Source organism: Lissotriton vulgaris, chromosome 4_1 (genome assembly GCF_964263255.1).
Source record: "Lissotriton vulgaris chromosome 4_1, aLisVul1.2, whole genome shotgun sequence".
NCBI lineage: Eukaryota > Metazoa > Chordata > Amphibia > Caudata > Salamandridae > Lissotriton > Lissotriton vulgaris.
Genome location: NC_141691.1, coordinates 921,690,772 through 921,709,985, shown reverse-complemented (window position 1 = coordinate 921,709,985; position 19,214 = coordinate 921,690,772). Strand labels below are relative to the sequence as shown.

At 43.8% G+C, this 19,214-nt stretch overlaps 1 protein-coding gene across 1 annotated transcript in view; it reads left to right on the top strand.

Annotated features, from left to right (window-relative positions):
* The window catches only part of ELOVL2 (ELOVL fatty acid elongase 2), a 560,054-nt gene that overhangs the window by 516,038 nt on the left and 24,802 nt on the right, over positions 1-19,214 (top strand). Inside the window, exons 6-7 of the mRNA XM_086965200.1 lie at positions 1,052-1,176; positions 4,624-4,758. Of these exons, the coding sequence (XP_086821326.1) occupies positions 1,052-1,176; positions 4,624-4,758 (260 nt within the window). The remainder of the gene's footprint in view (positions 1-1,051; positions 1,177-4,623; positions 4,759-19,214) is intronic.

Genomic DNA, 19,214 nt, shown 5'->3' with positions numbered 1-19,214 from the left:
GAACATTCTCGGCAAATAAAGTCGTGGGCTGAAAACCCCCCACCAGAGTCCTCTTTGAACAGAAGAAAAAAAAAATATATATATACCATCAATCTGAAGAACTTTGCCCCAATTATAATTTTGTAGACAACTGTAAAAAATGTTAAATATGTATTTTTTCATTTCAACCCAAGTGAAAGTCTAGTAAAAACATGAGCGAGAAAAAGTCACTGTTAGTCACTACTGGGGCGAACGTTTTGGCAGCTGTGCGCTATATAAATGGCTCATTCAGTAAACTAAAACTGCCTTTGACCCTAAATGAGAATCAACGATGGAGGACTTACCTTCATTCACTAGTATCAAAGGTAAGAGGTCAAGGTAAATTTGTGGAGACCAACCCCATTCTTTTGAAATTTGACATTCCAGAAGAGTCTGGCGCTCGCGCACAGTAGCTTGAAAGTGAGATGTAACCGCTCAGCTTGTGCCAGCCACTCGCCACAGATTGTTTATAATGAAGGTTAATAGGAGCTTTTGACAGCAAGCTAATTAATTCACATGTTCTACTTAATTACTCATTCAATTTGCATATAACTAAAGGAGTATGGTCGCTGTTTTTCCTGATGGCCAGTCAATTGTAATACAAATCAATGGAACAGTTGTCTTAGTAAAGCTAAGTCGTATCTTGCCTGTCAACATGGGATACCCTATTTATCTTTTATTCGTTGAACAGCCGCAATGTAACTCACTAGTTTTGGAATGCCACGTTTTCAGAACAACCTTTTCATTGAACACATTTTGGTGTTGAGTGGTTAATAATAAAGTAAGTTAAACAGGAAAAAAACTACTTATGAGGGAAATACAGATTTAATTAAAATTAACAATCTTCCCCTCACGTACCAGTTGTGCACCTCTACACAAGTAGAAAATAAAAGGTGCACTGAACATTGTCAAACTAGTATATCCCATGTGGCCGGATTCTGCAAATATACAGATAGAAAAGTTCTTAGTGTATAATATGTGACCATAATAACTCTTGGCTAAAATAAGCTGTGTTTGTGTTGTATTTCCACAGGTTTCTTTGGACCGACCCTCAATAGCTTCATCCATGTTCTCATGTACTCATACTACGGCCTCTCTGTTTTTCCATCCATGCACAAGTACCTCTGGTGGAAGAAATACCTCACTCAAGCACAACTGGTAATCTTACCCTTCTGTTTTTCCAGTTAATATTAATTAGTTGTGTGTTTTGCTATATAATCTACTCATAATTATAACACTGGAATGTTGAGCACTCCATTGAAAACCATGGAGTGCTCCGGGCATCTAATGGCTGGTAGAGTCCGGAGCATCAACATTTCAATGTTTGCTGTTGCCGTGAACAAAGGCCTCACGGAGCCAGAGGGGTTTTCAGCCTCCTCTGACTCTGTGGCGCCTTTATTTTACACATTAGAGCCTTCTGCCCTCTAGGAGTGGAATGTTCCAATTACCTCCGTAGCAGGCTCTACCGGCTGTTAAAGGCACTTGCCTTCGGCTCAGGTCTTTAACGCTGGAGCAGGCCTTTAATGGCTGGTAGAGTCCGCTATGGCGGGCTTTAAAGCTGTAACAGAAGCAGAAAAGCACATAGAAGGCACAGACAGCTGGGAAGAACTTATACGTTTGAGTTAGCTATCACCCTATTAATTTTTGTACATTATTTTCCTATTACAGGCATGATTTAACATCAGAATAAGCCAGTATTAGAAAAATTATATCTATTCCCTTTTGTATTTGCTTATTAATTTCCAGTACTGGCCCGCAGCACTTGCTCATAATTTACTTTTGTTTTTACTGCTACCTCTTACCCGCCTCATTGATCTTATATCTGGAAGGAGGTAGGCATGTATTAGTCTTTCCCTAGCAATGCAAATAGGTTATGCGCACTGGTGCCTTTATGTCCAGAATCCCATTGGTTGTCAGTGATGGGCTCCCACTGTACATCTCAACACCTGCACAGCCTGCCTCCAAAAGGCTATCTCACAGACAATAGGCGCTGCATCAGTCGAATACTGCAGCCTCACCCTCTGACCTACCCTACATTGTCAGTAAAAGCAAAAGAGGCTGCAATGATAGGGGAGGTTGCGAGAAAGCTCCAAGAGGTTCACCTACAAAGCTACCCTTCTTGGTGGGCTAGAGATCTGCATGGCCACCCCAGCAGCTACACAATGTCTGCAGAAAGACCCATGACTGAATCTGATTGGCAGGAGCCCCCTTGCTATGCAGAGTATCAACACCCCCCCCCATACTTCTCCCACTGTATGCCTAAAAGGATATTACCAGCAGTGGCAGCTGGCATGGCTTGCAGTTGGGAAGAGGGAAGGCAGGGAGCGGGCATGCGGGGTATGTGCAGAATTTAAAATACATAAATAAATAAACATAAACACTTACTTTTGCTGCATGGTCCGTGTCTCTGCTCTTGCTCTCCTCGTTGGACTTGAGGAACAGGAAGCACAGCCAGGCCCCCCCCAGCCAATCACAACGCTGCAATGCAGCATTGTGATCAGCAAGGACCCAGGCCCCCTGACCAATCACAACGCAGCAATGCAGTACTGTGATTAGTCTGAGCATCCTGGTTCGTTGCTCAGCCAGGGAAGGGGGACCTGAGCTGGTTCTCCATGCAGGCTGTAATGCAGACTGCATGGAGAAGGGGGAAAGTGCACATGACTGTGCTAGGCGACCCGTGATGGCTGGCCAAACAGTCAAGTATACTTAGACGTGCACAGACCACTTCCCCCCCCCCCCCCGCCTTGCTCCAACAGCAGAGTAGCCTGGCCCACCTGCCAGCCCGCAAAGCAGCACGGAAACCAGTACTGACAGAAACATAAAATTATAAGAACTCAAAGGTATCATGTTATGTTTCCTTTACTTTGCACTGCTTAAAAGCAGTGGGGCGATGCTCCTCCGCCAATAATTACCAGTCACCTTGCAGTCTATACCCTAATAAAAGGCACCCCCTCCTAAGGCTTTGTGCCTCTATCTGGTCATGGAACTTATTGAGCTCCGGCAATAGCCTCATAGTGTACTTTGAGAGGTATAATATGCTATTTATAATACAAGAACGCCTGTAATGAATGTATAAACGTTCCCAATTTCTTATTACAGTCAAATTGTCACATCATGTTTTAACAGTAATAAGAAAATTACTTTGTTGCTCTGCTGTATTCACTTCTTTACAGTTGAGGGTTGACTGTCACAGTGTCTCTACCAGAGGCAGCATACAATGTTTGTAAAGCAGGTTTCGAGGCAGAATTATTACTGCTGTTTAAACAATGAAAAGGATACGTAGATCTGTCAGTCTTTCTTTTTAACTATTTTCTCTGAACATTTACTGTCACTTGCTGAATTACATTAATGACAATTTGCATGTTTGTAGCACTCCAGTACTTCATTACAAGAAAGCAGCAATGTATTTGCAGGTTTCCATTTGGAACAAGAGCCATTTTTGAAGGGGACAAATTGAACTGTTTAAAAACATGTGTTGTGACAAATAACATATTGGACCTCAGAGCCTAGGATTAGAGAAAATGAGATAGTGGAATTGTGTGTTTAAAAAAAAAATGCTCTCTGTCCAGTGATATAAGGATATTGCTAGTAAGCCCAGAGTTCTGTGACTTTCTAAAAATAAAAACGTAGGGTCCTTTTAACAAAAAACATTTTGTAGTTCATATATTAGTACTTGTGTAGTACTATTGTACATACTCCTAACAGGGGCAGGCAATGGTCGATCCATGGTGGGAATGTCTTTGCAAGTTTGTGAACATTCTCAAACTTGTGAGTAAATTAGATTGGGAATATACATTCATGTTTGTCAAAACATAAATTAAATTTAGATTTTGCAACATTAGACACTTGTGTAACTGAGTTCAAGGCGGTTTCGTAAATGGCTCTGTGAATCGAGCCTATGACCTCAAATATTCAAATAAATCCTAGTTTGAATTTTGCAATAATGTGGCTTTCTGGCATTGTCTGGTTTTGTCCATCAAGGCCTTTGGAATACAATTCCCTTCTCTATATTTTCACTACTCTCTATAAGAGCAGTACAGTAATATGCAATAGAAAAACATTAGAATAGGTAAATTAAACCAGATTTTAAAGTTCTGCTACAAATATTCACTAGTTGTAATACATTGGTGGCATCCTTTTAATGGCATGGTTTAGATTAGAAGTTGTAATCTGTAGGGTTGTCGATGTATGGGAATTTTACATAAAGACAGATGAGGAATCTTAACTGCTGAAAGGAAATAATGTATTCACACAATAGGTTAGGTTTAAATGGAGACATAGGAAGAGCTTGACGTTACATGTTAAGAATTAGATCTGTAAGGAAGAATGGAAGCATCTCGCATAACACATGATTTAGGAAAGGTCACTGATTTTAAACAGGTGTTGCTCAAACATGAATTGTCGCAGGACACAAATTTGATTTTTGGGCACAATATATTTGGGGAACGTTGATCCCATTTTGTTTCATGTTTGTCACCTGTATTTGGCGCAGTTTTATTCATGGACTCAACGTGACAGTCTACATCGTTTATCAGAGCTGTACATAATTTTTGCATACAAAGTTTTGAAAATGTTTAAACTTTTTTGTTACTGATTTTGTTTTAGATCCAGTTTGTGATGACTATTACGCACACTCTCAGTGCCGTTGTTAAGCCTTGTGGGTTTCCGTTTGGTTGCCTCATCTTCCAGTCTTCTTATATGACCACATTGGTTATCCTGTTTATCAATTTTTATGTTAAGGTAAGTTTTCTTAGTTTACACATTTCTTTCTCTTTTGTGCACCAATAGCAAGCAGCCTTTTTGTCACCCCCCTTCGAATCCATGCAAGAACTCTTCTAAGCTGTGCACTTTCAGGTGCATTACTTTGCTTGACTTCAGTGAAATAACACTGATGGCAGCACATTCACTCCGAAAATAGTTCTAGCAAAAGTGAGAGAGTAAAAAACGAAATTAAAAGAAAAAAGGTGTACGGCTGTGCAAGACAAGCTCATAAAACAGTGGTTTCTAAGCCCCAACAAAAGTTGGCAGTGAACCAGATTTAAGTTGCAGGAAACCTGAAGACTTCAGAAAGGAGAATATTAAGGTCCGAAGTATTTTCAAACACTTGTCAGAATAATCACTGGCTCTGGTACCACTCTGCCACAGCAAAAGACTTCCAAGACTCCTCCAATAGTACCTTCAGTGGAGCTGTAACCTATAGACGGTCTTCAAGTAAATGCTCTACCTAACCTAAAATAGAAGGTTAGCTTCCAGGTGGACCAACAGCTAATATGTGCATATGTTTAAAGCAAAGAATGCAGACCATATGTCAGCAGGGAATATATAGCCTCCACGAACCATTCCTGTTTTTATGTCCTTTTCCAAACAGCATCTATTAAGGAAACTGTATAACTAATGGCAATTTGAATATCAGTTTTACACTGCAGCTGTCAAATTAAGACCTTAAGTAGTTCATCTGCAAGTGACGTTGGCCACTACACCATGATTTGAGGAAACATAGTATAGAAATTCATACATGTTGCATTGTTTCTTTCCAGGTCGTAAACATTTCCAAAGCTTTTTCAGATGATCTGAAGCTGCTTTACAATCAAACCTAGTCTTTCTTTTGTATATAAATGCACGTCCTTTTCCCTGGAAATCTTGCAATCAGATTTTACAGCCGGTACGAAGAATGCAATTCCATTAGGATTCTTAGCAACAAAAAAACACTTCTATGTATAAAGTCACCTAAAGATCAAGTGAACAAAAGGGGAATTTATTTTGTCAGCAGTCATGCAGTAGCACTGGATGATCACTCATACCTGGATGTGGATCAGGTTTGTGTGCAACCTGCTTAGCCATTCAATACCATCTAAACTCAGTGAGGATATTTTGTTTCTTCATGTCCTCACTCTTTTTGAAAGTCAAGTAAAGATATAAATAAAAAGAAAATGTAAGAAAAAAAATGTTAAAAAACAGTTAAAACTGATTTTGTTGGACATAATGTATAAACGATGAGTTTAGGCACAGTGTCAATGGCTACCATTAATTTCTTAATTAACCTATCACACAGAACTGCTGGTACTCTGCTTGTGCAAGTGCTGTTGGCCAATCATTTATAAAATAAAAAGAAATAGGGTAAGCCAAGGTTGCAACCATTGTGCAGTTGCATCAGGCTTCTTAGTAAGTAAACATTCCAATCATATTGTGTACATAGTTCCACATGAGTTAATACACCATACACTATGACAAACAATACCATGATAGAAAATGTTGTTCAAACCACGTTTAAGTTGCAGATTAAATCAGTGAACTATATACATACCAAAGGCATTGTTATAAGTTGTTGATTATATCTAAAACCCTACTTTCATGTGCATTATGTTATTTGTATGTGTAACACGCATCTAGCCAAGATATTCCGGCATGGTGTGTGCTTACATATCTTTGTTTAAACAACAGTGGCTGACATGACAATTTGCATTGCACAACGTGAATCTATAGGGAATGCTCAATATAGAGAGTGCCTGTGGCATAAACAATTTTGGATGTATAGGAAACGCCATTGTAATGTCTTATTGCTATCTTACATCATTTGAATATTTTTAATTTCAAAGAATTTTATTGACATTTTTAACAAAAGGAACAAAGGAAGACAGTACGACATGCATAGTGAAAAGCGGAGAAGTAGTATACATGTACGAGTTTGGTTAGAGGATGCTAAGCAGTAGAAATATGATATCAAGTTATCTCGGATCACGTCAATTCAGGACACATTAAATTATAATAAACAGAAGACAAAATGAATGATAAATTAACAGGAAATGTGCTTATGAATGCTCATCACATAGTGCTATTGGCTTAGGAAATGGAACAAGTTGCCAATAAATCTCTTTTAACATACATAGTCAATTACATATATATAATGTGCATATTACACTGTGTATACTCATATCTAAGACCTGGTACAAGTTGCCAATAGTTGCAATATAATACAAGTTGCAAGGCAAGGATCTCTCGGGTTCTCCCAGACACGGATTATATCCCCAAGTGGTTACTAATTGAAAAATAAATTTATGGGGACCTCCACCCAATAACCCTTTTGACCAGCAAACCAAAACCCCCTTAGTCAGGAAAATATATCTTTAGCGGCACCAAAGGAGCTATATTAAAGATTGACAAGCTCCTGGAGATCCCAATCTCACATTCTAACATGTTTTGTCTTTGGAATAAACCCCAAATCGAAATTCATGGGTAACAGCGGCAGCTCCTCCGCCATGGTGGAGGAGCATCGCCCCCGCCAGCTGCATAAACAAATAAAATGATAATAAACCTGGGTTTATTATCATTTTATTTTGTTTTTCCAGCCGAGTCCCGGGCGAATGGTATGCACTGCTAAAAGTGTGCATGTAGGTTTGGCCGGCTGTTTCAGGATGCCAAACCAAATTGCACATTGTAGCGGTCTCTAACCCGAGCTGCGTTGGAGTAAGCAGCACAGGCTCCCAGTCTCCCTGGGAGTGAAATTCTAGGGTACTCAGGACAATCTTGAAGCTGCTCTCATGCAGGGGAATCTGGGAGCCTGTGCCTGCAGTGGAGCCATGAGAGGAGCAAAAGACCGTCAATGCGGCTGGCTGCAGGCAAGTTCTTTTTTTCCCTTTTTTTTCTCATTTTTGTTGACTCTTGCCATCTAATTTGGAAGTAAGTTGTCTCCCACAAAATCTCCCCCTCCCTCTCCCAGACAAAATTATGACTCATTCACAGAAAATTCTGGACTCCGGCCCGACTCTATAAACTGTCCTTCAGAGAGAGCCCATATTGCTGGAACTGCACCAAATTGATGAGACATCCCCCACCTATTCTTCCACTCCGGTCTCCCCATTCTGGGATTCCATATTTGATTTTATCCATACTCTCTTTGGGAGTCCTCTAAAAAGAAAGTTCCATTCCCTAATTCAAGGATTCCTAGAGCGACAAATCAAATCACATAATGATAGCCTTCTGGTATATATTCTTCGAACTACAGCATGTGAATCAGTACTTGCTAACTGGAAAAACACAGCGGCTACCTCATGTAATCCCTGGTTAAATTGGGTTGCTTACCTGAGAGGGGTGGATAGCATTTCCCCTCCAGGACTCCCCATGGAGATCGCGTAGCACCTCTGTATGGAATACTCTTGATAACTATTTTTCCACCACCAAACCCCCATAAACTTTGTATATATTCTGTGGTCTGCAAATTATATGTCTGATTAAATATATCTATAATTGCCTCACAATGTATTCTAAAAAAAAGCTTTATCATTTGAATGTTTTTATAGTTTTTATGGGAATGTATTTTTTCCAGAAATGTACATTGGCAAAACAAGAGGCTTTTTACAGATCGGGTTCCTCTTATAACACATCTCTTTTAGCCACAACCGTAACTTCTCAATCTAGTATGTGTAGTTTCAGTAGTTTACAAAGCATATTTTGGATTTACTAAATGTTAGTAACCCATTTATCATGGTGTGGAGACCACTCTGCTGCATGGAAATGTAGTCAAAATTTGGTGGTGAATGGAGCTCTGAAAATAGAGTTGTTTTTTGTTACCACTGTTTGCCTGCCCCAAAGAGGGCTCTAAGAGTAGGAAAGCACAACAAAACAACCCCACTCTGCTTTCTAGTTTTAACCAAAAATGTCTGTATTAATTAGGAGCAAAGAAAGCCCCTTTCCTCGATCTGGTCCAAACCACTAGCAGAAAATGTTACTTATGTTTAGTAACAAAATTTCCAGTACATGCAAGCATATTCCTGCAGATGATGCACCTTAGGACTATCCATCAAGTATCAGTCTGGAACTAGAAACTTTTTCTCCAGCAAAAGCTCTCCAGGGCCACCGGTTGGAACCTTGCATCATCATCTGTGGCCTCTCTCTCTTATGTTGCGAGAGCGGTAATATTAGACAACACATTGTATCCATAGGATCTTAATACTAATGGCACTAACTCGTAGGGGAGAAATAGGGCAGTTTGAAATCAGCAGCTAGATACTGTATTCAATAGACAATGTGTTACTGAAAGCAAATAACTTTTTCTTTCAATCAGTACCCTCTTTCCACAAATGCCTATTCTTGTGGATGAGTCCCATAGCAATACCCTCCAAGAGGTTGTACTGAAGAGTGCTGCTTAACCAACAATGCCATGGGACACAGCCTACCTAAGTATCCATAATTGTGGGCCTGGGCTGTTAAGCAGTGATGTTTAGTCTGTAATAATGGTCACCCAGTGATTACATGCCTATTGGGATGACCCCTGATGAGAGTAATAGAAGCAGCCTTGCATTTTTAGGAAGGTCCGAAAATGCCAGCCAGAAAGACTTTCTTCAGTAAGGCATAGTGGAGCGTGAACAGGTGCTTGGTTACAGATTTGTGCTTCTTGACTCCAGCAAACTCCACAAAGAGCTGATCATTCACTCGGTCCTGTTGTGTGTGATTGAGGTCCTCTTTGCGGGGATGAGGAGTAGGGAAGAAGGATGGAAGAGTGAAAAACTTGCCCACATGAAAGGCTGACATCTTTTGACAGAAACACTTGGACTAGAACACTGTGGAAAATGTCTAGACTAAATGGGCCCATGGTTCTCTGAACCAGTGGGTCAAAATAACTGCCACCACTGCTGTAGGTTTCAATGTCAAACGAAATAGGCACTTGTGCTTTGGCTCGATTGTAGATGCTAACAGAAATGTCAACACAATTTAAATCCTACTGTGAAACATTGAATTGAGTAAGACAAAACAAAATAAATCTTCAAAATGTGTGCCATAAGTAGTTACTTAAAGAGGTGTGGTTAGGAAAGCACATGAAGACATATAGGGAAGTGACTGCCAAGACCTGAAAGACAAGACATAATGCAAAGATGGCGCCAGAAAGGATTCAAACCTTATAACGTGTACCACTCAACATACCTACTCCAGTGACCTCAATACATAGATTTTGTGGCAAGTTTCCTGGAAAACAAGATGTTGGTTACTTCAGTAAGAAACCAAAGGTCTCAAGTGGCAGTGCTCAATATCCATGTGTGGAAGTGCAGTGTTAGCAAACTCGAACAAGAAGCAACTGTGCGATAAATACTAGTTGGCAATGTGTGAGAGAATAAGAAGGAGGTGCAGATGCTTAGTACCAACATATTGGCATACCAAATCATCTTCCAGTTTTGGGCGATCAGCCTGCATTGTGCTTGATCCTCCAACACTTTCTGCTGGAATCTCAACAGCAGTGGGATCACTTAAATCAACCCACAAGATGAACAGGATCTGAAGGCATACCCTATAGAATCATTCAGCGTAAAGTGTAGGTCACGGAACTGTTCAGGGTCACGGTGAAGAGATTTATTAGTTCATTAAGATGTTTTGTAAACCAAGTGACAGAATAATCAGTTCATTAAGCTAATGAAGGAAGTCTAGAGGCAGTCATTGAGCTACAGTGAAAGCAGTTCCCGGATAGACTTTGTTAGACGCCTTTGGCAAAGCCATAGACAGAGACCTGAAGGAATATGCAGGCTTGTCCGACAAACAGGAATAAAGATCTATGCAAAGGAGGCAGAAGTCAGATCAGGTTAGTGTCCGAAAGTCTGGATGAAATGATTATCCTCGAACATTCTTATGAACTTGTGAGAGTCACTTTCTAGTCTCAATTGGATTGGTAGGCAGTGCCATAAGAAAGAATCCCAGGAGCAGGAGGAATACCCCCTGAGTCTGTAGGACTGGATCAACAGTAGCCATTGGCTGGCAGACCTGAGGCATTTAGGTAATTATTATGTGTTGAACAGTTTTGCAGGGTAGTTTGGTGAGCGGCCATTGCGGACTTGTGTACAAGACACTATCTCTTTTACAGGTAGCCAGAAAAGGGACTATTCAACTGATCTGGGTTAATGTAGTCACGGAGCTACAAGCTAAACAATTTTTTTAACAACATTATGGACTCTCTGAAGTTTTGCAAGGGAAGAGCTCTGTAGACCGGTTCATACACTATTGCAGAAGTTGAAATGAACAAGTTACTTACTTTCATTAATGCTTTTTCTGGAAGAGACTCTAGCGGCAGATTCCTCACCTTTGACTATTCCCCAGGCAGCAGACTGGATTTGGAAAATCTTGAGCAGAACCTCTGTGTGCGATAGGTGGCATAGTTTAGCCCTGCGTCGCCATCGTCTGCATCAGAAATGACATCGCAGTGCCTATATGGGCGTCACTCCAGCATGTGAACATCAGTTTCTTTCATGACTAGTTATGTAAAAAAACACAGCCATGTAAGTGTTACTTGTTTGACCAGTGTTGCTTTTCTTTTGGGTAAAGAGTCCAGTTCACAGAGCAGGGAGGATGGGAGGACCAGTGAGGAATCTATGGTCAGATATATTCTCTACCATAAAAAGCATTTCCAAAGGTAAGCAACTAGTCCTTCTAGTCCTTCTAATAGAGATTTTTAGCTGCAAATTCCTCATTCCAAATTCGTCTGCAAACTGGCTTAAACGAAAGAGTCCAGGATGACCAAACATGCAAAATGCTCATCACAACCAACCTGTCTGCACAAGCAGTAGTGCTTGGTGAATGTATGGAAGGATAACCATGTGGCAGGTTGGCAAATGTCAAAGATAGATACCCCACCCACTATTGCAGTAGGGGTGGCTTTTGCCCTGGTGGAGTGAGCTCACAAGCCCTCGGGGGGTTGCCCCTTCGCAGGTGCGTGGCAGATTTTTATACAGAGTACTATCTATCTAGAGATGATTCGTTTTTGCACAGCCTTGCCCTTCTTTACCCCAGTGAACACAGTGGAGAACTGATTGTTCACCCAATGATATTTGGTGTGATCAATATAAAATGACAAAGCTCTTTTAAGGTCCAAATAGAGGAGTCTCTCCTCCTCTGATGGATGAGGTGGAGTGTAGAACAGAGGCAGAGTAATGCTTTGGACAATATGAAAAGGGGTGGCCACCTTCAGAGGAAAAGAGGAGCATGTTCAAAGGACCAGTTTGTCCAGGAAAAAATTGGTGTATGGAGGGTGGACCGACAGAGCTTAAAGCTCACTAACCCTCCTGGACTAGGAACACTGTTTTCCGAGTCTCGAGCCAGACAGAGCAGCTATGCAGGGGCTCAAATGGAGAACACATGAGAAAAAGAAGTACCAAATTAAGGTCCCTTTGGGCCATCACAAAAAGAATAGCTGGAAACAAATAGTGTAAACCTTTCAAAAAAAGAGTCACAACAGGTGACTTAAACAAGGGGGTTTGATCCAGTAGCTGCAAGAAGCCAAAATGGCTGACAAATAATTGTTAACTGTGCCCAGAGCAAGACCATGCCGGGCTTAACAAACAACAAAACATCCGCAAGGGGTGAAGAAAGGGGGTCCGCATTGCATGAGGAACACCAAGCCACAAACTTAGCCCAACGTTAGGCATAGACAGTTTTAGTGAAAGTATGCTTGGCTGTCAATAGGACATCACAAACTTCAGGCGGGAGATCAAATACCCTCAACTGTGACAGCTCAGTGTGCATGCATGAAGGTGGGGAGTGCACAGGGCCATGCCGTGTCGCTGTACCAGGAGGTCCTCCAAAAGGGGCAGCCTGACCGGGGAATAGATGTTTTTGCTCAAGAGTTCTGGATACCATTCTCTCTTTGCCCAATCTGGAGCCACTATCAGTCCTGATCTTTAGAACTTTGGGTAGAACAGTTGTCAATGGACAAGCATAAAGGAGTCCAAAGTTCCACTTTGTTAGAACCGGCTGTCTCTAGTTGGCAGAGGTATACACTTCTGACAAATAGGGACACTCCTTTTCTAGTCAGGGCAAGGGGATCACACCCTTCGATAACCCCTGCTCACCCCCTTGGTAGCTTGGCAGAGCAGAACAGGCTTATCTCAGAGGCTGTGTGTTAAGCAATTACGACCACATACAGTAATACAGTGAATACACTACAAATGGACACGACACCGTAGTATTATAAAAATAAGTATTTTTATATAAGGCTTAGCACAAGACCAAAATAACGGCAAAACTGTACACAATCGGAATAAATACGTTTAGGAAGGAAAAAGGATAGTTCAAAGGTAGTTCTTCTTTAGCCCAAGAGTCTTTTATATCAAGCAAATCTTCTTCTTGGAAACACAGTTCTTTAGCAACAGGGTAACTCACACGGGAGCTACACAACGCTGGGCAGAGATAATCCACAGGTTCGGCGTCGACCGCGAGGAGCGCTGCGTCGGGCCTGGAGTCACACGGACCCCCAACAACACAGTACCTTAGGAAAATGAAGCACACGATGATCAGCGGCGTCGAGCAATCCGGCGTCGCGTCTTCGGTGTCGATCAGGCCTCAGCAGGCGTTGTTGCTGATGCAGTTGCACAGAGTGAGCAGCGCTCACGGCGTCGAGGGGCACACGGTTGATGCGATCAGCAGCGGGGCAGACCCGAGGTCCTCTGGAGTTAGAGCCGTACTCCTACTCACTGGCGTTGCTGCTGGCGTCGGTCGGGCCCAGCGTCCGATCGTCGTGGTTGCTGGCTCTTTCAGAGGTGCTGGATTCACACTTCGAGCGGATAGCACTTTTTAGCAGGTGAAGTCTTTTAGCCCTGTGACTTCGGCAGGAGACTGGCACTCTTCCAGTCCTTGGAGATTTTCTTAGCAAGCGTGAGAGTACACACAAAGTTCCTCTCTCCTGGTTCCTTGGCAAAAATAAAGAAGCACTGCAGGATTCCCCCAACAACAGCACACTGGCAGAAGGGGTAAGCAGTCCTTTAGATCAGCAGGCTTCTTGTCCTTGGTTACAGGGTTCCTTGTCAGAAGTGATCTAAATTCTTGGTTCAGGGGTCCTTCTCTTATACCCCTTTTCGTCTTTGATCCCTTTGTCTATGCCGGGGGTTTCCCAACACCCTGGGTCTGTGGTGGGTGGAGCTAGGCAGTAGCACCTGGCCTATTCATTGAGCCGGGCCGGGTCCTCAGACGCCCCGCAGGAGGTGGAGCCAGGATCGTCCATGGCAGGTACAGAGCCATCAGTCGCTCGGCAGGAGGTGGAGCCAGCATTGTATCAGGCAAGGCAGGCTATCAACAACTACTCTCCCCCTACTCTCAACGTAATGTCCCACTCATCCCACACTGACTCATCCAGACCTCTTGGAGCCACCCAGCTCCTGTCACATACACGCAGACCAGCAGAGACCAGATATGGTTAGACAAGAAAATAGACACTTTCTAAAAGGGCTATTTTCGAACCCAGAGTCCAAAAACCATCCACACCAACGGATGCGTAATTAAACCCCGAGTTCAGGGATACCAAACTCGACATTGCACCATGCTCCCCGAGCCAGCTAGGATTATAGCGTTAATAATCCCGGCGGCCCATTCTGCCCAACGGAGAGCAGGCTACCTCGCAATAGTGAAGCCCTAAGATGGCGGCACTTCACTATCAGGACAGACCAACTTGGTCAGGCTTGTCCTACCTTACACTTACAATGCACCCTGCCCATGGGCCTACCATAGGGGTGACTAACATGAAGTTAAGGGAAGGTTGGAGGGGCTGGCAGGTAGGTATACCTGCGCAGCCGACGTGACAGTGCAAGACTGCACGTGGGTCTCGCAATGACCGACCCGTAGACATTCTTTTACAAGGCCGCTCCTGTGGGTGGCACAACACGTGCTGCAAGCCCACGAGCGGCATTTGAATTTACAAGCCCCGGCACTCCTGGTGCACTAGACTAGGGACTGACAGTAAACCAAAACAAGCCAAACATGGATACAATAGATACATCATTTTAACATAGGGAGCACTTGCGCTATGGCACTGATCAGCAGTGACACGGCGCCCAAAGCATATACCAGCAAAACATCGTAACACAGTGGAGGCAAACAGAAAAAATGGAGGAGAGACTCAAGCCAATGATGTCAGGTCTAACACACTTGAAATGCGTCCCTGAACAAGAGCCACTTTGGAAACCCCAGTGCGCAGAAGTGCTGAAATTGCGCATTCTGCACAGTGGTGAATAGATCAAGCCAAGGTTTTACTCAGTCTCAGAAGAGACCGTGCACCATTTCTGAATGTATACATCATTCATGATCCGTGAGGCATCCATGGCTGAGTTTGTCCACCCTGGCATTCGAGATTCCGCTAGGTGTTGTACGACCAGGAAAATGTATTGAAATTCCAACCATGTCCCGAGAGCAAAACCTTCTGGCGCAGGGTCCATCTGGCCCTGTTTGCTGCAGTACCACATGGCAATGGTGATGTGTGTGAACACCTGAATCAGCCTTCCTTTGATGGATGGAAGGAAAGCTTTCAACGGCAAGTGAATAGCTCTCAACTCCAAAAAGTTGATGTGGAGCTGAGATTCTACCAGAGATCAGAGTCCTCTGAGCTCCACCTCTCTGAGATGGCCACCCCAACCCCGAAGTGACGCGTCAGACACCAGTCTGAGCTTGGGGAGGGTAAATGGTGAGGGGTCTGCCACTGACAAAATAGCAGTTCATCAACCACCACTGCAGATCTTTTGCAGTTGCTTCCGACATCTGACCAGGTCTTAGAGGTTCCCCTGGTGCTGCCCCTACTGGTATTCCAAGTCCCACTGCAGAGCCAGCATATGCCATCAGATTTGTTGTGCATGCAGGAAGCCATGAGACCAAGCAGCCTCTGAGTCAGTCTTACTGAAATCCAGGATATAGGCTCAAACATTGCATCATAGCTTGAATGACCCAGACACACCGCTCCGACAGCTGCCTGGGGCAAGGCAGTCTTCAACAGCCAGTTGTTGAGGTAGAGGAAGACTGGAACCACTAACCTCTGCTAATTGGCTGCAACCATCACCATCACTTACACAAACACCCGAGGGGTACTGGTGAGGCCAAAGCGGAGCACAGCGAACTGGAAATGCTTGTCGCCTACTCCGAACCGTGAGCTGGCAGGATGGGGATGTGAAAATACTCATCCTGTAGGTTCAGCCCTACCATCCAGGTTCATGCCAGACAGAACCTGAGCCAACGTGAGCATCTTAAATTTTTGTTTTCAGGAAGGCATTGAGAGGGTGAAGATCTAGTATAGGGTGGAGGCCTCCATCCTTTCTTTAGCAACAAAAAGTAGCAGGAGTAACAAAAACAACCTACTTGTGTTCAGGCACCCTTTCTATGGTGTCTTTGGCCAAAAGAGCCTATACTTCCTTACGAAGCAAAGCAAGATGGTCCCCCAGCAATGTACTTGGAGTGGTGGGTGCAGGGGAGTTGTTTCCCCAAATGTCAGGGCATAACCCTTCTGCATGATCCCAAGCACCCAATTGTCAGATACAATCAGCGACCATTGGAGCAGGTGGTGCCCAATTCTACCGCCAAAAGGATGGCTATGCTGGGTAAAAAGCACACTGAAGGAGCTTGGAGGCCACTGCAACCGGAGGTGCAGGGGTCTGGGCTGTTGTACTGGGTATGGCCAATGCTGCAGACACCCAAAGTTGCCCCTGCCATGTCAACAGTAGGGGTGAAAGGACTACTGTTGCAGCCGAGTTGAGAGGGAAAGGCCAAGGAATCTGGCAGTGACCCTGCTGCTGCGAAAGTGTTTGAGTGCCACATCTGCTTCGTCACCAAATAGGCTGGAGCCATGGGAGGGCATGCCAGTCTGTGAAGACTGGACATCCCCCAAGAATCAGTGGACCTTACCCAGGTAAACCCATGCAGCAATCAGGACTCTACCCACTTAGTCCATGGTGTCCTGCCCGCACTGGGTGGAGAACTTTACTGCATCCCTGCCATCCACCAAAGCCTGGTTGAAGATGACGTTGCCTTCCTCTGGCAGCATGGGAAGCAGCAACACAACCAAATCCCATAATGCACAGGAATATCAGTCCAGGAAGCATGCCGTGTTCACTCACCGCAGGGCCGCTCTGGTGGAAGAAAAGATGCGCTTTCCAAAGGTGTCCAGTTTCTTGGATTCCCTATCCAGTGGTTTGGAAGAAAACGCGCTTGGGTTAACCTTCGCTGTTGAGACCTGCACCCCTAGGCTTTCAGGGGAGAGGTGCTGGGAAAAGAAGGTTGGGTCTCCTGGGCAGGACAGTGCCAACAGGCAATCATTTTCTGCATATTATTATTTATTATTTAGTCACTTGTAGAGAGCGAACAGCTACCCCCAACAGGGGTGTCCCGGCGCTGACAGCGTGTGTAGTCCTAGAGGGTCAAACAGGAAGTTCCAACAAGCTAGATCTGGGAGAAAAAACAGGTTTTAAGTTTCCTGCGAAAAGCAACCTCGGATGAAAGGAATCTGAGTTCTACTGGGAGGGCATTCCACAATCTGGAAGTGGCTACAGCAAATGCTCTACCGCCTGTGCGAGATAGACGAAAACGTGGGCAGAACATAAGCCCGAGATGGTTGGATCTAAGATCCCTTGTAGCTAAAGATCGCCTGATTCGGAGCCTTAGGTATGCTGGACCACGACCATTGAGGGCTCTGAAAGCAAGGACCAAGGCCTTGAACTGGATGCGGAATCTCACAGGTAGCCAATGGAGTTTGGCCAGATGGGGTGAGATCGAGTGGCGGTAAGGGATGTTGTAGACCAGCCGGGCCGCAGAATCCTGCACTAATTGCAGTTGATTAATGAGATATGCCGGGGCGCCAACATATAGACTGTTAGAATAGTCCAGATGAGATGTGATTAGAGCGTGTACTACTGCTCTGCGGGAATCAAGAGGTAAAAAAGGAATGATTTTTTTAATCATTCGGAGTTTTCCGAAACAAGTTGATGACACCTTATTAATTTGGGTCTTGCAAGACAGTGCTGTGTCGAATTGAAAGCCCAGGTTTCGGGCGGCTTGCACCGGCACAGGGGGGGGATTGAGTTGAGATGGCCACCAGATATTGGAGGGGATGGGAGATTTTTGATTAAAAAATAGCACCTCAGTCTTGTCAGTATTCAATTTTAAATTGTTGATGGACATCCATGAGGCGATGTTAACCAGACAGTGGCGGAAGTCTGCCATGGAGCTGTCAGAGTGATCCTTAAAGGAAAACACAAGCTGAGTGTCGTCAGCATAAAAGATCACTCTGACGCCCCATGCCTCGACTAACTCCGCCAAAGGCCTCAGGTATACATTAAATAAGAGAGGACTGAGGGCAGATCCCTGCGGAACCCCTGTGCAAGGTTTCACCCAGGCATCCAGGAGCACATCAGTGAGGGCTTCATTAAAGGGGGACATGGGTTCAGATGGACCTACCCCAGGTTGAACAACCTCAGTCAAGACTTAATACATTAATTCATTAAATCTTTATTGCGACATTTTTCAGTCATAAACGATTACAGTAAAAACAGTATACATAAAAAGCATAAAACTAATTAGATAAAAATGAATTAGTCATGAAATGTACACAGTCACTGTATAAAATCACCCTTGGGTGCCACTGTAATAAGAGAGGATCTTTTGGACCACATTGCTAAAAGGAATTGTGAAAGTGCAAAAACTATATGTGATGATGTATCTGTCTTGAGAACTCTCAATGCCACAGAGCGTTTATCAAAACCCAAGTTCTTGTATAGGGGTACACGCCAGTACTTTCTAGCTTTTCTATAGGCAGGGCAGAAGAAGGGCATATGCATTACATCCTCCTTGGACGCGCCACACCCAGGGCAGGATTTGCTCATGGAAGACAACCACTTGCCTACAAATACCCCTAACGATAGTGATCCATGCCTCCATTGAATGTATAGCTTCCTTGCTCCTACCGGGTAGATAACATTCAAAAACTCCTCAAAAGCAAAAGAATGTTTGAGTGTTAGAAAAGTTATTGTCAGGGAGCCAGCTTTAGAATCTTGCAACCATATATTCTGTTTATAGTCCATAAAAGATTTTGCAAGCATTTTGCCGGAAACCCCCCTGCATGCCTGTTCTGGATCGTAAAAGAGGTCCAGTAGTCCCATTTTTCCTAATTAGTTTTTCACGAATACAAGCCAGGGGATTTTAGATGCACTAGCATGGCTCAGCACATCCTTCAATTCATGCCTATAATTGGACAGTTATGGTGTTATCCATAGCCTGCGCCAAAACCTTAAAGGTTTCAGAGCTAGCTCATCCTGGATAAAACTCAATCCTAAGTCCAATCTCAATGGAAGGAGAGGAGTGCTTAGAGGGAGTGCAAGTAACTGCCTCATAAACTTGTTCTCCACTTTAACAATATCAGAGTTGCAGGAGTGCCCCCAGAGTTCCCCACCATGGAGTGCAGATGCCCTTGC